The 26,037-nt window shown below is 43.0% G+C and overlaps 1 protein-coding gene across 3 annotated transcripts in view; it reads right to left on the bottom strand.

Annotated features, from left to right (window-relative positions):
* Nucleotides 1-25,338, bottom strand: part of RSPH10B (radial spoke head 10 homolog B) — a 55,486-nt gene extending 30,148 nt beyond the window's left edge. For 2 of the 3 annotated variants that reach the window (XM_023655251.2, XM_023655253.2), the window contains exons 1-11: nt 25,245-25,338; nt 23,738-24,084; nt 18,076-18,151; nt 15,186-15,254; nt 13,449-13,622; nt 10,992-11,077; nt 10,167-10,287; nt 5,930-6,106; nt 4,862-5,021; nt 4,505-4,626; nt 938-1,127 (exon numbers count right to left, since the gene is read on the bottom strand). In XM_023655251.2, the coding sequence (XP_023511019.2) occupies nt 938-1,127; nt 4,505-4,626; nt 4,862-5,021; nt 5,930-6,106; nt 10,167-10,287; nt 10,992-11,077; nt 13,449-13,622; nt 15,186-15,254; nt 18,076-18,151; nt 23,738-23,988 (1,426 nt within the window). In that variant the 5' untranslated portion in view covers nt 23,989-24,084; nt 25,245-25,338. Of the gene's footprint in view, nt 1-937; nt 1,128-4,504; nt 4,627-4,861; nt 5,022-5,929; nt 6,107-10,166; nt 10,288-10,991; nt 11,078-13,448; nt 13,623-15,185; nt 15,255-16,574; nt 16,695-18,075; nt 18,152-23,737; nt 24,085-25,244 lie in introns of those variants that run through there. The other variant, XM_070230711.1, reaches the window with a different exon arrangement.
* Between the last annotated feature and the right edge of the window lie 699 nt (nt 25,339-26,037).

The following is a 26,037-nucleotide window of genomic DNA, read 5'->3' as shown; positions in this document are numbered from 1 at the left end:
AGTAAATAGGTATTAGTCCTAATATTTTATTTTTCAAGTGGATAATTTCAGGCTTCCAGTCCTGCCTCCCAGAATTCAGCTAAAAGGAGTAAAACCTTCAAAATTGTTACATTTATCGCACGAACTTTGTAATTTGAAATCAAGACCAAGCCCCAGAGTACCTAAAGCCTTTCTAGGCTATTTCAAGTGCCCTCTGATCCTCAGGGCTTCTGACCTGACAATTCAGTATTTCCTTAGGGTAGGCAAGCTTCTCCATGAAGGGCCAGAGAGTAAATATTTTAGGTTTGTGGGCCAGAGTCTCCTTCACACCTACTCAGCTCTGGTGTTGTAGGGCAAAAGCAGCCACAGACAGTACATAAACGGACAGACATGCTGTGTTTCAATCCAACTTTATTTACAAGAACAGGCTGGGGCTGGAGTTGGCCCACGGGCCCTACTTTGGTGACCCCTGCTCTGTAGAGATGGTCTTTGACTGTTGCCTTTATTTCATGACATTGTCTCTTCAAGTACATTTTTTGTTTTGTTTTGTTTTTTGTTTTGTTTTTGTTTTTTTGAGGAAGATTAGACCTGAGCTAACATCCACTGCCAATCCTCCTCTTTTTGCTGAGGAAGACTGGCCCTGAGCTCACATGCGTGCCCATCTTCCTCTACTTTATATGTGGGATGCCTACCATAGCGTGGCTTGCCAAGCAGTGCCATGTCTGCACCCGGGATCCGGGCCAGCGAACCCCAGGCTGCCGAGGCAGAACATGAGAACTTAACCACTTTGCCACCGGGCCGGCCCCTCTTCAAGTACATTTTAAGCACATTCAGAACAAGACCACATGTTGATTTCTGGGCCTTCCTCACTCCCTCGACATTTCCTAACTGCTTTCACGGCGACGTGATGTTATGCTCCGCTTTAAACCCACAGACGTGATGGACCTGGAGTACTCACTGCTTAACACCCGGTCCATATCAGCAAGGGTGATTTTATGGTGATGAAATTTGCAGTCTTTTAGAAACCTCCAGAAGTGAAGCTTTGTCATCAGAAAGGTGTTATCCAGAGAGTGATCGCATCCCAGGCTGCTGTAAAAACTATAGATCCTTCTTAATTCGGTGATATTTCTTAAGACAGCGTATTCGACCTGAAAAGAGAAAGCCACACATACCTTCATCTTACCTAATAAGAAGAAAAGTAAAAATAAGAACTAAATTAAATGAGATAACACATTTACCTTTTACCACCATAAGAGCTCAATAAATGTTATATTCTTCCCACCCATCCCCAGGTCAATAAAATGCAATGTCTGAATAACAGTAAAAAAATGCTGTTATTTGGACAATGGAACTATTTTCATACTGTTACGTGACAGCTTCCTATCTGAGTGGCAGCAATAAAATTCTCTTGGCTACAGATCAATATCCCTCATGTACACAGACACAAAAGTCCTCAACAAAAGATTAGCAAACTGAATCCAGCAACGTATAAAAAGAATAATACGTCGACACCCAGCAGGGTTTATCCTGGGATTGCCAGGCGGGTTCAATATTCACAAAGTCAGTCAGTGTGGTTCATCACGTAGATAGACTAAAGAAGAAAAACAACGTGATCATATCAATTGATGCATTTTACAAAATCTAACATCCATTCATGATAAACACCCTCATCAAATCAGGAATGGAAAGGAATTCCTCAACCTAATAAATGGCCTGTACAAAAACATACAGCTAACATTATACTTAATGCTGAAAGTCTCAAATAAGCAATATTCATGTTGATGCTTTACTAACATCCCTTTCTGTCCCATTCACCTTCTAGTATTTTCCCCAGGCCCTCAATGGTCTCATGCAGCCCCACACGCCCCAGACATGCAACCCTGCAGCCTATGCAGTACCCTGTTCTCCAAAACCCCCGCCTCACCCTCCCAAAGATTCAGAAAATGTGAGGAACGGTATTTGGGGTCCCCAGGGAGACAGAAAATTCGACCTGGGCAGCTGCATCGGGCATCTGTAACTCTCAACATTAACTCCTACTTTCCAAAATTCAATTCAGTTGGATAAACGTGTAGAGTCTGCCCTATCTAAAGCATTGTTCTAGAACACAGAATTTTCGTTATGAAGCTTAACATCTGGGGAACAGCACAAGACAGATACACAAGGAGGCGTCATTGGTAGAACAGAGCCATGGAGGAAGGAGAGATGGATTCTAGGAAGAAGCTTCCTGAAGGATGCTATACTTCAACTGAGCCTCAGAGAATGCAAAGATGAGTAGGACCACACCGAGAGCAGGCGCCCCACATGGAGGCTGGGGGGGTGGGGAGTGGACAGGGTGGGGTGGTCCAAGAAGGCCAGTAGGGCTGTGTGACCTGGAGCAAGGCTGGCACCCCTCTCTGCCCCAGCTCCCTCATGTGCAAAGTTCCTGCCCCATAGGCTGCTGGGAGGATTCAGGGCAGTAGAGTCATTTGAAACCATGCCCAGAGCAAAGTGCTCCCTACGCCCGTGCTAGCTATTACTATCAGGCATGTGCATAGTGAGGACGGGAACTGACAGGGTGGAAAGATGGCTTGATGTCAGATCCTAGAAGGCCCCGAATACCACCCTGGGAGCATGGAATTCACAGAAAAGGTGACCATTTGGATGAGTGAGGATGAAGCTCGAAGGCTGTGTGCTTGGCTTGCTCCTGCTGAAACCGGAAGCATCCAGAACCCAGGCTGAAAAAAGATACCCAAGTTTTGACAAAATGATTCCAGTAACGGATAATAGACACACATAATCATGAGGAAACATCAGACAAACCCAAATTGAGGGACATTCTTCAAAATAACTGAGAAGTACTCTTCAAAACTCTCAAGGTCATGAAAGACAATGAAAGATGGGAGAGCTGTCACAGATTGGAGGAGGTTAAAGAGACGTGACAACTAAATGCAACGTGGGTTTGGATCCTGAAATAGAAAAAGGGCATTAGGAAAAAAACTGGCGAAATTCAAATAAAGCCTATAGTTTACTTGTAGCATTGTAACAAGGTTAATTTCTTGATTTGATCATTGTACCCTGGTTATATAATATGCTAACATTAGGAGAAGGTGGGTAAAATGTATATGGAAACTACCACTTTTGCAACTCTTCCTAAGTCTAAAATCATCTCAAAATAAAAAATAAAAAAAAAAAAAATAGACCCGCTAACTAAATTGTAATATGTCTATATTATGAAATATTATATAGTCATTAAACATTTTAAAGGTATTCCTAAAATGTGAAGTTATAGAATTCTTTCACTTTCCATGTCATATATTTCCATAATGTTTGAATTTTTTGTAAGAGCTGTGCTACTTTTGTAATTATAAAACAGTCAAGATATAGTTTTAAATACATGATTTTTTAAAAACCCACATTTTGACATAGAAAGAACTCCAAAGCGGAAAGTGGATAATATATATATATAAAACAAAACAGAACAAAAAGTATATATATATAAATGATATAAACAATGTGATCCTTTTTTTGGTAAACCAATATATATGTTTATTCATCTAAAAATTATAGCGTAGGGAAAGACTTAATGGCATTGAGTAGCTATCACTAAATACTATGGGAAAACAGAGATTATATGAACACAATGTTCCCTTTCTACATATGTTTGCACAGAACAAAACTGGAAAGATGGTCACAAGATTTTGTCCAGGTGGAGATTCTCTTTTTCTTTTTCTTATCTGTATTTCCTACATTTTCTACAAGTATCGTGTACTGCTTTTGTAACTAGAGAAAGTAATAAAGGTTCCTATTTTTAACAAGAATCTTGCAGTGGACGACGTGAGTGCTACCAGGAGCCTGAATTACAGCGTTGGCCGGGAGACGGAAAGGGGAGGACGGAGAGGGCAGAGGGAGGCACCACTTTCAAGGCCCGAAGACCTGGGGGGCCAGCTGAGGCAGCGATGAGGAAGGGAGGGGGCAACGATGCCTTGCAATCTGGAGGTGCCAATGGTCCTCTTATCGCAAGTAACATCTTCAACAACAGTTCACAGAAGAACCACACCGAGCCCCAGTCAAAGCGGGGCCACGATACTGAAGTATAATTTGGTGGCTGTGATTTGCCAGATGCTAATCGAATGAGGTCCAGGTACACATAATTTTTTCTATCTCTAAGGATCTCTAGATTTCTAATGATTTCTAAGGGTTTGAAGTTCTTTTGAATCCCAGGATCCATAAAAAGGCACAGCAGAGTCTATGTCCTGTAGACCAAGGGTGCCCACAGCCTTGGCCTTCAGACCAATCTGGGTGTGAGGGTGACGAGACCCTGATGGACTCTGGGTCCCTCTGTCTGGACTTCCGTTTTCTCATAAAGCCCACTCAGGCCCAGGGTTGCCTTGTAAATTAAATGGGACGATACATTCAAAGCAACCATCCGGCACATAACAGACACCCAATGCACAATGGCAGTCATCAAATGTGTTTTCCCAGAACGGTGAAGACTGCTAATATTTAAGCCTAAAATATAAATTATAATAATGCGAAAGGCTTTCACCTGCTTCTTTTCCTCTGGTTGATCTTTCTCAGGGTACATAGTCAGCAACAAACTTAGATCCAGCTCAATGCTCGATCCTAACACCGATTTACTTTCACTGCCGTCAAGCTTCCTGATAATTTCTAGCAAATGAAGGCAAATATAGGGGATAAGTGTGAAAAGCAACATTAAAATTTTCAATGTTATGTCAAAGTGATTTCTACAGAAGTGTGATATAAGAGTATTCCAAAAACCTACTAAGAAAGTAGTTGCTTACTTAAACTTCAGTTTTCTGAGGTGTCAGTTGTATTTTGCTGAGTGGCTACCACGGACAATACAGATTAATTTGCTTTCCACTGACAGGCAAACGCTTCCTACCGGCACTGCTGGAAGGCCCGCGGTGCTGGCTCCCGGGGACGGACTCTGAAGACCGGTCCAGGTAACTTATCAACTCAGCTTCAAGACTCAGAGACTCCGCTATGTGGTCATTGGAGAACAGGCCGTCATACACACGCCCATTCTTGAACGTAAATCGGCCCTGGAGATAGAAAGATAGCTTTGTGCGGTTTAGGAAAAGCTTTCTTAGAAAACCGTTGGTAAGTGTACATCAATGTCCTTTTCAAGGATTTGGAGGCTTTTGTTTGTTTGTTTTTAAGATATGCACAGGATCCTGGAGCCTCACGTCTCTGTGTAAATCCTTTCCTCCTCCTGATTCTACGCCTCCGGATCCCCGTTCTCTTCTCCGCCTCTCCTCCCCTCTCACTGTATCTGCCCTTCAACCTCTCCCCAATGTTAAGCACCCCTAGGTCACAGAATGTGTCTTATTAAACTATCTAGTGACCAGCGGAGTGCCCATCACAGAATAGAGACTCTCTTGCTATTTGTCAAATCCAAGCCCATAGTCAGTCTGATTCAGAGGTGGGCAAATGACCTAATTCAGCTCAGTGAAACTCAAGATGCTTGTGGAAAATTCTCAGAAAAGAGTTTCTTCTCTCCTACTTAGTGAGGTATGTGGATGTGAAGCCTGGAACCACAGCAGCTATCTTGCAGTCGTGAGGGAGGGGCAACATATAGGTAAAGCTGACCTGGTAGGAGACATCATGGATAGACGGAGGACAAACCCTGACATCACTAAGTTGCTGAATCAAACCAAGCCTGAAGCCCACATTATTATCATTTATGGAAGATTAAGCCTGATTTTCTGTTACTTGCAACCAAAAACACACACACGTAACACAAACTAATTAAATAACCGCTAAATATACAGGAAATTGATGATGTGCTGGAAATTATTTTAAAGCTCATGTAATCAGCTTAACAAAACAGTAAGTTATCCTATGCAAAATTTTTAACTCACTTTACTAGATAGATAATGACACGCCTTCTACTGTATTTCAATTGCTTTACATAATCTTTCAAGTGGAATCTTCACAGCTATGTACTTACCATGCCATGTTTTTTGTTGGAAACCCATTCTCCCTCATACACGGCTCCACTGGCATAGTAAAACTTCCCACGGCCGTGACGATATCCGTTTACAAACTCCCCTATGTACTCATTTCTCAAAGGATACTGGGAGTTGGGGATTCTCTTCAGAAACCACGTGTGTGTTCCAAAGCCATTCTGCAAAGAAAGCAAATTTCCATGAGAAATGTTCAAAATATTTCTTCTTTTTACCTGAAACAGTTAAATTAGGTATGGATCAAAAACAATGACTCGTTTGAAGGCACAAAGAACAGACTTTGGAGTCGCACAGACTTGGGTTCAGGCTCAGCTCAGCTATTTACTAACCAGCCTTTTGATCTAAGGCAAATTATTTAATCCATCTGGGTTTCATCCATAAAATGGAAATAACGCCTACCTTACCGGTTAGATGTAAAGATTGAAGAGAGTGTATATAAAGCACCTGGCTTGAAATATTTTCATTATTATCTTAAATTTTATTTATTTTTAACATACAGATTGATATAAATATGTCCCCTCAATGCCACTTTCCAGAAGTAACTACTACTTGAGTTTGAGAATTCGAGTCTGTCTTGCCCAGGCACATACAATCATACCTACTAAATCAACAGACTATATGTACATGTCAATACACACACAATTTTTTCAACAATGGGATGATCCCATATATACTTTTCTGTAACTTCTGGGTATATACCGAAAAGAAGTGAAAGCAGGGAATCAAACAAATATTTGTACACTCACGTTCACAGCAGCATTATTCTCAACAGCCAAAAGGTGGAAGCAACCCAACTGTCCATTGACAAATGAAGGAGTAAACAAAACGTCGTATAAACATACCATGGGATATAATTCAGCCTTTAAAAGGAAGGAAATTCTGACACACGCTATAACGTGGGTCAACCTTGAGGACATTATGCTAAGTGAAATAAGCCAGTCACAAAAGGACAAATATCACACGATTCCACTGGAGTAGTGAAAAGCCCAGAGACAGAAAGTAGAAGGGTGGGCGCCAGGAGCTGGGGGAGGGGAGAAGGCGGAGTTAGTGTTTAATGGATACAGAGTTTCAGTTTACAAGATGAGAAGAGTTCTGTGGATGGATGGTGATGATGGCTGCACAAAAGTGTGAATGTACTTAACACTGAACTGTACACTTAACAATGGCTAAGATGATTATTCACAATCGCCAAGACGTGGAACCAACCTAAGTGCCCAGCAACTGATGATTGGATAAAGAAGATGTGGTATATATATACAATGGAATACTACTCAGCTATAAAAAAGGACAAAGTCGTCCCATTCACAACAACATGGATGGACCTTGAAGGTATTATGTTAAGTGAAATAAGCCAGACAGAGAAAGACGAACTCTGTATGACTCCACTCATAGGTGGAAGTTAACATATAGACAAAGAGAACTGATCGGTGGTTACCAGGGGAAAGGGGGATTCGGGGAGGGCACAAAGGGTGAAGTGGTGTACCCACAACATGGCTAACAATAATGTACAAGTGAAATTTCACAAGGTTGTAAACTATCATAATCTTAATTTAAAAAATGGCTAAGATGGTAAATTTTATGTTATGTGTATTTTACCACAATTAACATTAAAAAGAAAAAAGAAAGCTGGAGTGGCTATATTCAGATCAGAAAAAGTGGACTTTGGGGGAATGAAAATTACCAGGGTTAAAGAGGAACATTACACAACGATAAAAATGGTCAATACATCAAGAAGACATGACAATCCTAAATGTGTAAACGCCTAACAACAGAGTTTCAAAATATATGAAGCAAAAAGTGACAGATTTGAAAGGAAAAATAGACAAATCTACCATTATACTTGGACTCTTCAACACTCTTCTCTCAGAAATGGATAGAAAAAGCAGACAGAAAATGAGTAACAGTACAGAAGCCCTAACAACACTATCAACCGTCTTGATTTAATTGACATCTACAGAACATCCCACTCAGCAAAAGCAGAAACACATGTAACATTCACCAAGACAGACATATTCTGGGTTATAAAATAAACCTCAACATATTTAAAAGAAATGTATCATACAAAGTATGTTCTTTGACCACAGTGGAATTAGACAAGAAAAAAAAAATCAACAGTACAAAGATATCTAGAAAAATCCCCAAATACTTGGAAATTAAACAACATTCTTCAAAATAATTTCTAGGCCAAAGAGGAAGCCATGGGGAAATTAGAAAATATTTTAAAACTGAACAAAAATTAAAACATAATATATCACAATTAATAGGATACTGATAAAGCAGTGCTAAGAGGAAAAATTATAGTATTAAATGCTTATATCAGAAAAGACAAAATGTCTCAAACCAATAAAGCTTCCATCTTACAACTCTAGGAAATGAAGAGCAAATTAAACCCAAAGCATTCAGAAGGAAGGTGATAACAAAGAAGAGATATCAATTAAATTGAAAACTGGAAAACATCAGAGAAAATAAATAAAACTAAAACTGGCTCTTTAAGAATTTTAATGAAATTGGTACACCTCTAGCAAGACTAATGAAGGGAAAAGAGAGAAAATACAAATCAATATCAGAAGAAAGAGGGAACATCACTAAAGACCACATATATATATATATAAAAAGAATAATAAGAGAATGCTATGAATAATCTTATGTCAATAAATTTAAAAATTTCTATGAAATGGACAAATCCCTTCAATAACACAAACTCCCAAAGCTTACTCAAGAAGAAATAGACAACCTGAACAGCACATTATTTAATAAATAAATTGACTTTATAGTTAGTTTATAGTTAATCTTCCCACAAAGACACCTCCAGGCCCAGAAGGCTTCACTGGCATATTCAACTAAATGGCTAAAAAACAGATAATACCAATTTTACAAACTCTTCCAGAATACTGAAGAGAAGAAAACATTTCCCAACTTATTTTATGAAGCCAACATTAGCCTGATTACTAAAAGCTGACAAAGATACTATAAGGAAAGAACACTATAGATCAATATCCCTCATGAACATAAACACAAAAATTCTCAACAAAGTATTAGGAAATTGAATCCAGCAAGATACAAAAAGGATAATTTCATCATGACCAAGTCAGGTTTATCTCAGGAATGCAAGGTTGGTTCAACATTTGAAAATCAATCAATATAATTCAACACATAAACAGACTAGAGGAGAAAAACCACATGATCATCTGATTAGAGGCAGAAAAAGCATTAGACAAAATTCAGCGTCCATTCATGATAAAAGCTGTAAGCAAAGTAAGAATTAAAGAGAGCTTCCTCGGGGCTGGCTCCATGGCCTAGTGGTTAAGTTTGGTGGGTTCTGCTTCGGCAGCCTGAGTTCAATTCGCAGGCACGGACCTATACCACTCGTTGGCAGCCATGCTGTGGCAGCAACTCACATACAAAATAGAGGAAGACTGGCACAGATGTTAGCTTAAGGGCGAATCTTCCTCAAGTGAAAAGAGGAAGATTGGCAACAGATGTTAGTTCAGGGTAAATCTTCCTCAGCAAAAAAAGAGAGAGAGAGAGAGTGAGAGAGAGAGAGCTTCCTCAACCTGATAAAGGGAATCTATGAAAAACCTACAGCTAACATCACATTAAATAAAAGACTTAAGTCTTTCCCACTAAGGTCAGGAACAATGCAAGGATGTCTGCTCTCTCTGCTCCTATTCCATATCACACTGGAGGTCTCGGCCAGTGCAATAGGCAAGAGAAAAAAAATGGCATACAGATTAGAACAAAAGATATAAAGCTGACTGTATTTGCAGACAATGTGATTGTCTATATAAAAAATCTCAAAGAATTTAGAAGAAAGTGACTAGAACTATTACGTGAATTTAGCAAGGCTCTTGAGTACCAGATTAATATACAAGACATCATCAGACAATCCTAGCTATACAAAATGTATAAAATTAATCACAGAAAGTTTTTCTTTCCTGTGCAGGAAATAAATAGCTTCTAAACTGTAAATAATAGTCTCAGTCACGTGAATTATGGATTCGCCGGTGGCAGAACCTAGCTTGCGTATGAGCGCTTTAGAGAACGCTAATCAAGGCACTAAAAAAGGCTGGGTTAGACTAGCCAATCATAATTTGAGCTCCTAAATTTAGCAGAGCTTGCATTTCAGACTACCATACAGTACCACACCAAATAACTCATGTCTTGAGGGCCAGTAGAGGTCCACCCCTGGGTATATCCTGCTAAAACCAGCTGGCACCGTACCTGGATGCCCCTCTCCCACTGACCAGTGTACTCTTCATTAGTCGTCAGCCATTGCATCCTGCCTTCCCCGTGGCGCATATTGTTTTCCCACTGACCTTCATATATATTTCCAGATTTGTAACTAGGACATACAAAAAAAAAAGACAATTAAAAACAATCAGTTGTCTCATTTATAACATTTATCTTTAAGACTTTCTTTTAAACTTTCTCCCTAAACATCTTTGAAGAAATCCCACCTTGGACCCACACAATCTTCCCTGTGTGTAAATTCAATGGACAGGCAGGTGGTTGCTAAAAACGACCATCTTAGCAGGTAGAATAAAGGATTTTATTAAACCTTCTGATCATTGTCACCTTACTAGGTGACGATGTGGATAAGAGCAGGCATCTTTAAATCTTTAAAAAATCATTCCCTGTAGTATTTTAATTAGCAATATTTTGCCCCCAAATATTTTAATCCTTAAAATATTGGATTTCAGTCAGCTCAATCTAAAATCAAGCAAATGCGTCAACATTCTTCAGAAAACATACAACAAATAATCGAGATCCGTGATTAACATGGAGAACAAAGAAAGGCAGTTTGTACATATAAGAAAGTGAACCAGTATGATTAGACATCATTTAATATGGTTTTTCTAAATTTTCCATAGAATATTTTCATCACTTTGAGGGTCCATTGGGGTTAACTTAACTATTCCACCTTGCTGATATAGAAAATACGTTCCCTGGAATTTCTGCAGCTTATCTCTAAAGAGCCTGAGTGAGAATTATCTGAGGGACCAGTACTTTCTCCCACACCCCAAACGTGCCAGAGGGGGTACCTACCATCTTGTTCCCCAGCCCTTTTTGACGTTGAACACCCAGTCTCCCTCGTACCAAGAGGTGCCCTCTTGATTGTAATAAATGGAGCCCTAAAACGAATAATATCATTTTTAAAAATCAAGCCTCATAAAACACATGCTTTTTCGAAGGCAGAGATAAAAATGTACGCATTTACAGAGTTTAAACTAGGCAGAAGTCAAAATCATACTTAGGCAAGGCATATAGTCTGTGTTAGGTTTCTGTTTTGCAACCGAGAAAACGGTGAAGTGTCCATCAAGCGAGAATGACATCATGTCGCAAGTCAGTTCCTCCTTAATAACAAAGGGCCGCAGTAAGGCAGGGAATGACTACAGTTATCATATTCAGTATATTCGGTAACTATTAGTCATATGAGTATACCTGAAGAAATTCTGTTTTGCTGTCACCTAAAGCGAACCTTGCATATAACTGAAGGTCCCTATCTTTTATGTATCAAAACCATTTTTGCTTTATCCATTTTGACTTCTTCCTTATTTCACCGCCTCCAGTGAGTGAACACAGCATCAGCTTCCTTCGAGGGCTCCTCTCAGCTGGAATGGCCATGCTGCAAGGTATTTGGATTTACGCTGAGTGGCCTCAAATTGCTTGCTTCTTCACTGGCTTATCTCCTCGTGTGTGAGAGTGATTTTTCTATCTTCTTCCTCGTTATCAAGCTAACTTGTTCCTTCTTGGAGCCAAACAGGTGCCTCTGTTGGAAGTCACCACCCCCAACGCCTCCAATATGTCTGAACCGATCTGCTATGAGCCTTAAAAAGAAAAAAGAAAGAAAAAAAGAAAACCCAGGACACAACAGAACAGTCTAAATCGGACTAAAGTAGGAGGGCTAAGGAGATCTTAGCGAGGACCTGAGCAGCCTTCCTCTTGCAGAAAGGGAGAGCAACCACGTGGTGCAGAGAGCCCGGAAGTGGGGTGTAGGGAGGCCAGGGTGCTAAGACAGGCGGAGCCATCAGGCCCTTGTAACCCCCTCCTAACTCTCTTGGCTGGCATCTGTTAAAGAAAAAGCTTGAACTAGCTCTCTAATTCTCTTTTGAACTAAATTCCAAATCTTTTATGCACGGACTTGGTTTCTCAGAGGCATTTTGGCTGACTCCCAGCGACCCTGGCATGTACCTCATGTGAGGACCTCTGGTTCTATTTCTAGTCCATGTGGTAGACACGCTTACAAGCAATGAGCACATAGCCCAGGTGTCTTCAGGAGGAGCAAAACACAAGTTGAATTTAACTCTCGGTGCTGTTCTCACAATAGCCTTCTATAGGCAGAATTCTCGAAGATTCCTTAGGGCTGGTCACAGATCTGCTTCTCGCCTCTACCTCAGCGTTTCACAGAGCGCTGTTGGAGTTAGAGACACTGATTTCTGTGAGCTTCTAAATGATGCGCCAGGCTCCACCCATTGACTTTGTGGGTTTGAAAACAACCCATGGCATTTACCTTATCTTAGTAAACAATTATAAATTATTTTTAAGACATAAAATGAGTCCACGGCTATTTAAGAAACCATATGTGAATACTGCACAGTCCTGGGTTTTAGGAAGATTACAGACTTGGTGACAACACCCTCCCAAGTGACACTTTCATTAACAGGGTACGGCTAATGCTCAACCAGTGACGATTACAACGATGCAGTTTTTCTAAAAACATTGCTGTGGTATTTTATCATCCTATACACAGCAAAACAATAATTACAAAAACAGCAACCTTAGTTAAAAGTGAATATAACCTACATTGCTGGTGGGGACGTAAAATGGTACAGATGCTGTGAAAAACAGTTTGGTGGTTCCTCAAAATGTTAAACGTTGGGTTACCATAGGACCCAGCAATTCCGCTTCTCAGTACGTACGCAAAAGAAGTGAAAACAAGTACTCAGACAAATCCTTGCGCACATATTTACAGCAGCACTATTCACAAGAGCCAAAAGATAGTAACAGCCCCAGTGTCCATGAACTGATGAATGGATAAACAAAATGTGGTATATCCACACCATGGAATATTATTCAGCCATAAAAAGGAATGAAGTACCTACAACATGAACGAACCTTGAAAATATGATGCTGAGTGAAAGAAGCCAGACACAAAAGGTCACACGTTGTGTGATTCTATTCATATGAAGTATCCAGAATAGCTAAAGCCATAGAGACAGAAAGCCCATTGGTGCAGGGAGGGGATGGGGAGTGACTACCTACCTAATGGGTATGGGGTTTATTTTGGGGTGATGAAAATGTTTGAGGACTAGATAGAGGGTGCACAATATTCTGAATGTACAAGATACCACTGATGGTTCACTCTCAAACGGTTAATTTCACATGATGTGAATTTCACCTCAATAAACAAAAGGCGAATGTACCCTTAACAGCCCCCGCTTCCCCCCTTCCATGTTTGTACATCCTCTTCACAGATGGGAGTCACGTGGCTGCCTCACCCACCTTCCCGTGTCTCTTTCCGTGGCACCAGTGGCCGATGTAGGACACAGGCTGCGTGCTGCACTTGAACATACCAAATCCATTCCTCATGCCGTTTATCACTTCTCCTTCATAGGTGCTGCCATCCGGCCACGTGTACATGCCATGGTTCATGGGAATGTTCTTCACAAAGTCCCCCTAGGGCAAAACGGCCGTAAGAGTGACAGAAAGAAGGCAGCGGAGAGATCCTTACACCTGGGGGCTGTTCTCTCCTCCCACGAAACAGCTGAATATCCCCCACTCCCACCCTCCTCCTCCCTTCTCTACACATCCCATCCTCTCTCACCTGATCCCTCCACTGGGTAGAGGGCCAGGCAGAATAAATATCTGGAAGGTTGTTTGTAGACTATGCTCCAAGATACAAGTAAGTGACATGGCAAAGTGATGGCTTCCAATTCTGGCCTTGGGAACTTGAGATTCTTAGAATCCACCCTGAAGGAGGCTAATTTACTGGATTCCGGCACTCCCTCCAGGAGATTCTGATGATCAGCCAGGCTTACTGATCGCTGGCGGAAACCTGTCTTTCTGCCTATGGTTCATCAAGATATTCTGCGGACATGTCAGCCCACCACCTGCCCCGTGAGCACCTTCCCAAGAATCCACTCTGCTCGGGACCAGGAGGGCTGGGCAGCACACAGTTCCGCACAACTCAGCCCAGAGCCAGCGGGTTCTCTTCCAGGATGTGACCTCGCTGCAGGCAGCCAGTCAGCAGAGAAAAGAGGACAGTGCAGCCTGGGCTGACCACTGACCAGATCCCCCGAGGCCAGCTGACCTCCCTGAAGATGCTTCTCCGAGAGCCTGAATCCTGCCTGTCAACCCTCCTGACAGGGCTGGTGGGGGGTGGGGGTTTGAGCCCGCAAGAATGAGCCCCACCTCAGAGCTTCCAGAGACAATGAACCGGAGGGCACAGGCTAGAAGGCAGGGTGTCTTGGGAGAAGGAAGTTTTCCCAGAAACGCTGTTGGAACCCAATCCTCAGGCTCCCCTGGGCCTTGGAGGTCCTCTCCCCTCCATGACGGTGAAGGTGACCCTTTCCTCGCTCTCCCTGAGCCTCATCTCCACTGCCCAGCTCCAGTTAGCTGCCCACCTGGCCCAAACCTGCCTCTGTTTCCCTCACCTGGCTGCTATTTGAATACCTGCATTTGTTTTAAATATCTTCATTACCACTCATCACGTTAGCAGGTCTGCAATTGTGATTTTTAAAAGCGGCTCAAGCACTTTGTGGGTGGGAGTGGAAACTGGTGCCCTCTTTCGGAGGGCAGTTGGGTTATAGCAATCAATTTAAAAATACATATTCTCCTCAACCCAGCAAGATGCGTCAAGTGAAACCCACATAACGGAATCAAGCAGCCAGTGAAATAGGGGGATGTGGAGGAGTGGACATGGTTCCATCTCTAAGAAATAAAGGTACATAAGAGAGCGTATAAGAAACTATTTGTGTTTGTAAAAAGTAGGAGAGGCTAAGTTCACGCATGTGTGCAGTACATGCACGGAACACATAGAATACTCTAGAAACTGGTAACAACAACCACCAGAGGGTTCCGTGCAATAACGGGTTACTTTTCACCTATATTCTCTGGTTCTGTGGATTTTTTTTGGCCCATGTGCTAGATTCCTTTTACGAAAGTAGCATGTCTAATTGTGGGAAGCTGACCGTTAAATTTCACCATTACAGTTTAGAATTATAACCTTATAGGCTTTACCTCATATTTCAATCCGTCGGCCCAAACATATGTGCCTGGTCCGTGCATGAATCCTTCTGAGAACATCCCCTTCAAAACAGAAGAACAAACCCTGAGGACCAATCGCTGGCTTCACACGCCTACTGCCGCCCATGGTTTCAGCTCTCAGGATAGGGCCTTATTTCCCCTTTTATCTGCAAGAATCTGGTTGTCTACACATTCAGCAATGGCGGCAGAGCCCTCCTTTGAGCTGGCACCGCACTGGTGTCCAACCGGTTCTAAAAAGGGTCTGAGTTGTCCAAAAAAAATCCAATTCCCTAAAACTTACACCAGGCAGCCCCGTGCAGTTGCTAGACACCAAGTGGAAATTCAACCTGCGTCTCCCTCTTCGAATCAAGCCGTCGGAAAATTTTATACTTCAAAAGAATTCACATACTTTTGGTTTTGTGTTTCAAAGTTTAAGGATTTTTAAAAATTATTTAAACTGGATAGACCGGATTAAAACTGTTATCTGGGTATCAGAAATTACTGCACTTGTAAGTTTCACACTCGGTCTGTTTCCCCTTCCTGGGCGTTATCACTGTGTGTCTGTGTGTGTCACTGATGTGGACATACAGGCATATGACAGACAGCTGTCAGTACAGTTCATTTACACTTAGAGTGTCTATTGTTAATGGACAGGAACTAGTCACCGGAAACTTAACACACCTGAGTGTGCACATGCAGTCAGAGAAAACAAAGATAAAATGACACTCAGTTCTTCCTTAGAATCACTTGTCAGAGGCAGGGGGGCTGGAGGGGAGAACCAAGGGTCTGTGTAAACAGTGCCCTAACTTAGCGAGTTTCAAACTCTGCTACACATCAGAGTCACCTGGGGGGGCGGGGTTTGGTGTGAAACGCAGATTGCTGGGCCCACCCGCAGAGATTCCGATTCATCAGCAGGACTGGGCTGGAGCCCGAGAACTTGCATTTAAAAAAAAAAAAATTCCCAGGTGATACTGATGCTGTTGGTCCCTGGGAACCCACTTTGAGAACCACTGCCCTCACTTCTCTAGCAAGAAGGTCTATCATGGTTCCGAGTTCACATGGGCTCACGTCAGACGGGGCTGGCCCTAAGGGAAACTGCAGGCAATAGCCAGCACTTCGATTTTCACAAACTAGAAAAGAGAAGATCACACCGCATCTACACGGGGAGGGCACGTGTACTCATGAAACGTTTGTTTTTCTTGTCTGTCTTTAGCAAATGGGGATCTAAACATGTGACAAACCCCAGCCTGACTGACACGGGTGAGGCTCGGGGCTACGGAGTCAATCTGTGGGGTGGGCCTCCCTCGTGATTTAAAGGAGATCCAACTGGTGATTAGCTTTAATCAAAATAATTTGAGTCTAAGGGAAATACAGAAAGCTTACAAAGCAAGTAGCTGACAGCGGCTAGGGAGGAGACCCCTACAAACGGAGGGCTGTTCACCCCACAGTCGTGGGAAGGGCAAGGCCGCCGGTCCAGGCTTGAGCTTCCACGTAACCGTGTGCCTAAAGGCAGCAAGACAACCACTCAGTCTCCCCTGTGTCCTCAGCAGCCGGGAGGGTTTACTCTGCAATCAAGCGCTGGGTGTCGTTTTGAACTATTTACAACCAGCGCTGCATAAGACGCCACAGCGGAGAAAGAAGATTCTGATCAGCGTAAACGAAGCACCTTAAATCCCAAATCTTAGAGCAAAGGAAGATGGCACAGCCATTTTAATGACTATCCTTCAGTCATAATACAGAGCATTTTTGAAGTTTTTAATGACACAGGAAAATGAACATGTTGTACGTTAAGGGGAAAAAAATCAGCATATTAAAACTCATGCCTTATAAGAAAAATTCATTCTCCTATAATAATCACATATTTCTTTGATAATCTGAATGAATGAATACCTTCGTTGTGGCATTAGCAATAAGGCAAAAAACAAAAACACCCCAAAAGTATCCAATACCTAGGGCATAGTTATGAATAGTAAGTTACGACACTATGCAGGGGCCAGCCCCATGGCCCAGTGAGGAGTGGTTCAAGTTCTGTGCGTTCTGCTTTGGTGGCCCGGGTTTGCAGATTCGGACCCCAAGCATGGACCCACTCCACTCATCAGCCATGCTGTGGAGGCATCCCACATACAAAGTTTGGCACAGATGTTAGCTCAGGGCTAGTCTTCCTCAAGCAAAAGAAGAGGAAGTCTGGCAATGAATGTTAGCCCAGGGCCAATCTTCCTCACCAAAAAAACCCCCACTACGGAATATCTAAAATAATTATGGAGGAGGGTATGGGTAGTTATTGTTTAATGGGTACAGAGTTTGTTTGGGATGCTGAAAAAGTTCTGGAAATGGATGGTGGTGATGGTTGCACAACATGGTAAGTATATTAGTACCCCTGAACTATACGCAAACGGTTAAAATGGTAAATTTTGTGCTATGTATATTTTACCACAATAAAAAAATTTTTAAGTTATGAAACCACACAGCAATACAGAAAATGATTCATAAGTGAAAAAGGTTTCAAGATGTTATCTACAAAATGAAAGTGCCCATGTGAAAATACTGACACACCCATTGAAGGAATGAAGAAATACAGCGAACTGAAAACATTTATGGGAAGAGGATGATGATACTGGGATCTTATTCATTATTATCGACTATTCGACCTTAATGCTGTTTGTACAATAAATAGGAATCAGGAAAAGAAAAACACCTAAAGCGACTACTTCAGTTGTCATGAGCCATACTTTTCCCTTAAAATACATAAACAGGCTTCAAAACAAAATCAGCAGTAAGTACCTCCACTTTCTTTTGAAGCATCAACAGATATTTCTGAAGATGCGAATCTAAAGCTATCAGCCCACACCTTCCCCCCTCCCCAGTCCCAAGGCGTGCGACTCACGTGGTAGGTACAGCCTCCTTGAAAGACGGCAAAGCCTTCCCCCTCGTACAGTCCTCGGACTTTTTCCCCTTCATAGCTACAGAGACAGAAAGCTCAAGGTAACGAAGAATGTGAGTAAACCGAGGTGACAGTGGCTTAAAGTACACAATTGCCATCAGTGAAGAAGTACAAGTCACGTCTCACATTCATTCACTCAACAATCATTCCCCGAGGGCCGCTATGTGCCTGCCCTTTCCAAGTCCTGGGGCTAGAGCTATGATCAAGACTGGAAAGTTCCTGCCCTTGGGAGACAATAGTTCACTGAGGAGAGACAGATAATAAACAGGAAACAGACAAAATAATTCCAGATTGTGCTCAATTTTTGTGAAAGAAATGATGGGGGAATGTGACTGAGAGTAGGAGGAGGCTGCTGCACACAGATGGTCAGGGTGGAGGCTCTGAGGACACAAGGGTTCTACTGAGACCTGAAGGACGTGAGACAATCGACCACGAGAAGAACCCTGGGAAGAGGATTCAGAAGAGGGTACAGCAAGTGCAAAGGTCCTGAGGCAGGAAAGAGCCTGACAATTTCAGCAAACAGAAAGGAGAGCAGCACAGCTGGCGCACACAGAGTGGGGCGGTGGCAGGGGCGGGGGTGGGAGCGGGCAGGGCAGGAGGAAGACGAGAGGGGGCAGGGGCCAGGTGGGCTGTCATAAAGACTTGCAACAAAATCCAAATCTCCAGGAGGAATCAGGAGAGGGTTTTAAGAGGTGAGGTGTACAAGATCAGGCTTGTGTCTTAAAAAGATCATGCTGGCTGCTGTGTGGAGAACAGATCATGGCAGACAGCTAACTGCAGGGGGGCGAGGCGGGCAGTGGCAGGGGAGAGAGATGGAAGGTTACAGTATGTTCTGGACAGTTTCTGTCTGGGATGATGAAAAAGTTCTAGATGTGGACAGTGTCGTGATGGTTGCACAACATGATGAGTGCATTTAACACCGCTGAATTGTACACTTCAAATGGTTAAAACAGTAAATTTTATATAATGTATATTTTACTACGATAATTTTTAAAATTTTTTTAAAAGATACATTGTGGACACAGAGCCAGAATATGTGCTGATGCGCTGGACTCAGGGAAGGGAGGTGTCAAAAACAGTGCCCGGATTTTCAGTTCAGCGTCATGTGAATAACGTGCGATCTGTCACATGCCTCATCTCTCAGGTCTGAGGGAAGTGAGGTGACAAACACAGGAACCCGTGACAGCCATGACCAAACCGGCTTATTCCATGACCCCAAGGAAGAGTAAACATTAGAAAATCGGTAAACATAATTCGTTACATCAGCAAATCAAAGAATAACCATCTGTTTATGACAAGATGACAGAAACGTATTTGATAAAACTCAGCAATCATTTCTTTAAAAATTCTAAGTAATGTTATGGGATGAGGAAACTATTCATCCATAAGAGATGATTTATGAAAAAACAATAGTATATATGATTTTTAATAGTAAAACACTGAAATCAATTCTGTTAAAATCAGGAACATGAGCAAGATGCCTGCTTTTATCACCAACTATTCAACATTGTTTTAGAGGTTCTAGTTAATGCAAACAGTCAAGAAACTGCCAAAGCAATCTTGAGAAAAAAGAACAAAGCTGGAGGCATCACAATCCCTGACTTCAAAATATACCACAAAGCTATAGTAATCAAAACACCATGGTACTGGCACAAAAACAGACACACAGGTCAACGGAACAGAACTGAAAGCCCGGAAATAAAACCGCATGTATATGGACAGCTAATCTTTGCAAGAGGAGCCAAGAACATACAATGGAGAAAGGAAAGTCTCTTCAACAAATGGTGTTGGGAAAACTGGACAGCCACATGCCAAAGAGTGAAAGTAGACCATTATCTTTCACCATACCCAAAAGTTAACTCAAAATGGATTAAAGATTTGAATTTAAGACCTGAAACCATAAAACTCCTAGAAGAAAATATAGGCAGCATGCTCTCTGACATGGGTCTTTTCAAATACCATGTCTACCCGGGCAAGGGAAACAAAAGAAAAAATAAACAAATGGGACTGCATCAGACTAAAGAGCCTCTGCAAGGCAAAGGAAACCAGGAACAAAACGAAAAGACAACCCACCAAACTGGGAGAAAATATTTGTAAATCATGTATCTGACAAGGGGTTAATTTCCAAAATACATAAAGAACTCATACGACTCAACAACAAAAAAAACAAACAACCCAATCAAAAAATGGGCAGAGCATCTGAACAGACATTATTCCAAAGAAGATATACAGATGGCCAACAGGCACATGAAAAGATGTTTGACATCACTAATTAATAGGGAAATGCAAATCAAAACTACAATGAGATATCACCTTACACCTGTCAGAATGGCTATAATTAACAAGACAAGAAATAACAAATGTTGATGAGGATTTGGAGAAGAGGGAACCCTCACACACTGCTGGTGGGAATGCAAAGTGATATAGCCACTAGGAAAAATAGTATGGAGATTTCTCAAAAAATTAAAAATAGAAATACCATATGATTCTGCTATCCCACTACTGGGTATCTATCCAAAGCATATGAAATCAACAACTGAAAGAGATTTATGCATCTCTATGTTCATTGCAGCATTATTCACAATAGCCAAGACTTGGAAGCAGCCCAAGTGCCCATCAACGGATGAATGGATAAAGAAGATGTGGTGTGTGTGTGTATATATATATATATATACACACACTGGAATTCTACTCAGCCATAAGAAAGGACAAAATTGTGCCATTTGCAGCAACACAGATGAACCTGGAGGGTATGGTGCTAAGCAAAATAAGCCAGACAGAGAAAGACAAACACCGCATGATTTCATTCATACGTGAAAGATAAACAAACACATGGACAAAGAGAGCAGATAAGTGGTCACCAGAGGGGAAGGGGGGAGGGCGAAAGGGGTAAAGGGGCACATATGTATGGTGATGGATAAAAACAACCATTGCTGGTGAGCAGGATGCAGTCTATACAGAAACTGATATATAATAATGTACACCTGAAATTTACACAATGTTATAAGCCAATATGACCTCAATAAAAAAATTTTTTTAAAGTCATAAATTATTTTTTTTAAAAGTCAAGAAACTTGACTAATTGGCATAAATATTAAAGAGTTAGGAAATTATTTTAATTTGAAGATTATGTGATTATTTACCTATAAAACCCCAAAAGACTCTTTTTCGAATTGATGAGACATTGTGGTAACTCATGGGAGCGGGCAGCGAGGGTGAAATTGGAATACCGGTGGAGGGAGATGATTAACTCCCTTAAGATATCTTTGCATTATTTCATTTGTCACAACGAGTATACAGTACTTCAGTCATTTAAAATGATGGATAAAGACACTGTAAAGGATTTTAAAAAGAATTCATAATAGGTCCCTTCAGTGATATCAATGACACCTCCCGTCATTCCCTCCTCACACCTTTCCACACATTTCCAGGTGCTCTCGGCCCGGATGGGGACACGCTCTGTGTCAGGATATTCAATTCCTCTGGTTCCTGTGTCAGGGGACCAGAGGGCCCACCTTCCCTGAACTAGCTCAGCACACTTACCGACACTCTGCTCTGAGTTTCTCTAAAACCAGCACAACGTGGAACACACTTACACACTGCCTATACAGACCTTATTTCATACTTTTTTGTATCCTTCTATAGTGCTCGGCCCACTGCTGGCACAGCGTGACTCGTTAATAAAGGGCTGCTGATATCATTCAAACTATAAATCCTGACTGAGCACCTGCCGGGCCGAAGCTCTGGTGTGTGGTATTCTGGGTGTATCTCTGCACTGAAGGAATTGTCAGCCTGGTGGAGCAGTCGAAGCCAATAAACAAATTACAGTAATTCATACATAATATATATGTATGGAATAGAAAATAATATATATTATGTATAAAGTAATATATAATAGAAAGTAATAAGTATGTTAGAAGAAATTTGGAGGAAAGTTACTTCCTGTTGGGAAGAATTAGTGGAAAAGGGGGGATGGGATTTGGTCATTCAGAAATGAGGGACAGGGGCCAGCCCAGTTGCACAGTGAAGTTAGCATGCTTTGCTTCAGTGGCCTGGGGTTCACCGGTTTGGATCCCAGGTGTGGACCTACACACTGCTTATCAAGCCATGCCGTGGCAGGCATCCCACATATAAAGTAGAGGAAGATGGGCACAGATGTTAGCTTAGGGCCAGTCTCCCTCAGCAAAAAAAGAGGAGGATTGGTGGCAGATGTTAGCTCAGGGCTAATCTTCCTCAAAAAAAAAAAAAAAGAAACAGAAATGAGCAACAAAATCCAGTAAGGGCAATCTTTGCAAGCAGAGATTAAAAACAAACGGGATCATGGAGAGAAGTCTAACTGGGCTCTTGTGTTGGGAGGGGAGAGGAAGGCTGGGGTCAGAGCACAAGGCGAAGGTGTTTTATCCTGTAGACAATGGAAAGAAATCAGAAGTTCTTAAGAAGCGTTGGGTAGCCAACTTCAAAATGGCTCCCAATGATTCTCAGCTCCAGGTCTTCATGCCCAAGTGTCGTCCTCTCTCACACTGAATGGGGCTGGCCCGTGTAACCACTAGGATGTTGTGAACATGACAGGGGGTAACATCTGAGACTGGCCATGAAAGATACCGTGCATTCCGCCCTTGCTCTCTCTTGGATGGCTCTCTGCCATGTTGTGAGGACATTCATGCCTCCCTGTGGAGAGTCCCTGTGACAAAGAAACAAGGTGAGGCCTCCCGCCAACAGCCACGCCAGGGAGCCACTTTGAAAGCAGATTGTCCAGCCCAGACAAGCCTTCAGATGACAGCAGCCCCAGTTGACATCTTGACTGAACCTCATGAGATGCTCACCAAATACCATCCAGCTAAGCTGCTCCCAGATTCCTGACCCCCATAAACTGTGTGAGATCATACTGACTGTTTTAATTGTCCTGTTTTGGGGTGATGTGTTACACAGAGAGATAACTAATACAGGGAGCGATGTAAACAGAACCATGGACTAGGAATACAAATCTATGCAGGAGGCCTGGGGAGAGAGACCAGAAGCGGGGAAATCTTTAGGAAACGAGTCCAATAGCCCAGTCAAGAGGAAATGAAGAGTGTACACAGAGAGAAAAGGACTAAGGAGAGAAGCTTAGAGGGAAAAAAAAAAAACAAGGAAGGCACAGGGAAGGCAGAGGATAGTGTTACGATTTCAAGCCTGGATGTAGGAAAATGGTGGTGGCCTTACAGAAACAGGGACCAATGGGGAAGCCAACGGCAGGGAGAGAAACAGCAATATTCAGAGGAAACTTTTAAAGTGCATATTCTCCCCAATTAAGAATCCGAGGTTCAGAAAGGTTCAATGACGAGGTTGATATCATCAAGCTAAGACTCAAATCCACATCTTATTCCAAGTCCTGCAGTCTTTGCTTTTGGACACGGGGAGTTTGAAGTCCAGTGGACGATGCCCTGTAGGGAGTTAAAAATTTGAACCTAAAACTCTAGGAGAGAGAATGCTGTTAAAGACACAGATTTTCTGTCATCTAGGGAGATAGTAGATAAAGCGACAATAAGAGATTGCCGAGAAAGAGAACAGAGAGTGTAAATGTGGTAGAAAAGGCAGCATGGAAGACACAGCCCATTCCAGTCACCTTTCAACTATGAGTTTGGTCAGAATGGGCTCCTCATACTGAGTGGCATCTTCATTCTGCTGGTGTTCAGACTCTCTTTTGAATCCCCGTTCGCTGAGCTGCATTTCCAACAGTGGGACAACACTGGGGGACATTTCTTGTCTAGCAGCATTGCCACCTTGTTTGGGAAACTCTGGATAATCAGAGAGAGTGGATGGAGAGCGGGCAGACTTATCCCCTTTTTTGTCTGCTCTTTTCTTTTCTTTCACCATTGCCTTTGGAAGACCTAAAGTTTACTTCAGGTATGTCAGTATCAAATGATTCCTTTGGTTGACAGCTGTTTGTTTCAAAGCATTGAAGAGTTTTATCTGAAAAATAAAAAATTACGTCTCTAAATACTCAGACGTTTCACTTGCAGTTAAACTTTTAGCTTTACAACACTATGTCATTATCATTCTCCTCCTAAAGCTTGAAAAATTAATCACAAGTATCACCTTTTCTAAAAATAAGACAATCTCAATATGGCATTGGTTGTTCCTAAAATTTTTAAAATTGGAACCACATCTACCATTCTTTTTAAACTGTGTTCCAGTGAGAGGGGTATTCCTGTGATGAAAAGTGCTCACGTGCTGGATTCAGGCTCCTGGATCGCTCCTACCAGCTGAGTATTCTTGAGCAAGTTACCTGATCTCTTTCTGCTTCAGGTACAACATAAAAATGCCAGTGCCCTGTCTCATTATAAGAACTAAATGAGATGATGCACAAGATACCTAAAGTAGGGGACACAGTGCACAACCAACAACGGAGGGGTTATTTTATGTCACTTTCCTGTTTTCCAACTTGGAACCATTGGCTGCCTACTCCCTTTGTCAGTACCATCCCTGACTGAGTGCCTCCTGGGCCAGACAAGAAAGGGAGGGCTAATCATTTGTCTAAGGGGGCAGAGCTGATGGGCAGGGCTCCAAAGCCTTTGTCTGCTTGGCCCTCCAAAAACTGGCCCCACAGAAAGCATCCTAGCCTATCAAGCAGGACACGTGGATGAGTCCTGGAGCGTAACAAGGCAAGTCTCTGTTAGCACACCCCGAGGGTGCAGTGGGCACCCCTACCCCTCCCCCGCCCTCCTTTGCCTGGATGGCATCCTCTGGACACCCCACCCGCCAGCTCATCCCCACCTCTCGGCTTTGCTCTCACCAACCAACCAACCTTGGCCCGCTTCTCTCTTGCTTCAAAACCCACTCCTCTTTCCAGCCCCCCGCCCCCAGCTCTCTAGTTTCTAAACTCGAGCGGGCCTTTCCTCTAGGCTTTCTGATCCCTCGTCCGCGAAATCCGAACTACAAATCAGGCAAGCTCCGTTTCTCCCAGCGTGTTTCCTACTACCGTTGGTGTTTTCCCTGTTCTCCCTGGCCTGAGACCTATCATTGGGACTGTCCTTTCTTTCCTTAGGCAGCACTAAAGGGGCGCGCGCCCTCTGGCCTGGGGAGCCCCGCGCTCTCCGCCCGTCCTAAGGCCCTCCTCGCCCACCCCGCACCTGCTCGGCTCCTGGGGGCGCGGCAGCTGGGCCGAGGGAGAGCCGGCCTGGGCTGCGCGTCCCACCTGGCCGGTCTCCAGGCAACCGCGGGCCCAGCCCCTCCCCGCCCACCCTTAAAGGGGCCGCCGCGCGCGTCGGAGAAGGCACTGAGCATCAGTGAGCACTCTGCCCTTCTGGTCCAGAAGGTTAGGTGGAAATCTGGAGCCGATGCACCTGAACTGGGCTTTCCCAGCTCTGCTCATCGTCGCGTGACCTCTCTCAGGCTTTACTGCACCAAAACGGGAAGGAGTCGGGCTTCAGTTTTCCACTGCTGCCGTAAACAAGTTAGCACAAACTTAGTGGCAGGAAGCAACACAAATTTATCATCTTACGGTCCTGTAAGTTAGGAGTCCAACAGGGCTGGTTCCTTCTGGAGGCACCAGGGCACAATCCATGTCCTGCCTTTTCCAGCTTCTGGAGGCTACCTTCCTCCATCTTTGAACCGGGAAGGTTGCATCTTTCTGGCCCAGCTGAGAAAGGTTCCCCACATTTAAGAAGTCACGGGCTAGACTGGGCCCACCCAGCCAATCCAGGACACGGTCCCCATTTCACCAGCCTCCCCTTGATCCGATCTGCAGAGCCCCTTTGGCCCTTTAGGTCACACATCCAAGGGTTCTGGGATTAGGATGCGGCTGTCTTTGGGGGCCCCCTACAATTCCCAACTTGCACTTCTTGTGACTATTAAGTGAGATCCTGCAGACGGGCACACCAGCACAGTGCTTTACACAAATGGCAATAATTATTCCTTGACTGA

Source organism: Equus caballus, chromosome 13 (genome assembly GCF_041296265.1).
Source record: "Equus caballus isolate H_3958 breed thoroughbred chromosome 13, TB-T2T, whole genome shotgun sequence".
In the NCBI taxonomy this organism is placed as follows: domain Eukaryota; kingdom Metazoa; phylum Chordata; class Mammalia; order Perissodactyla; family Equidae; genus Equus; species Equus caballus.
The sequence above is the reverse complement of the archived record's forward strand: the minus strand, read 5'-3'. Positions and strand labels throughout refer to the sequence as shown.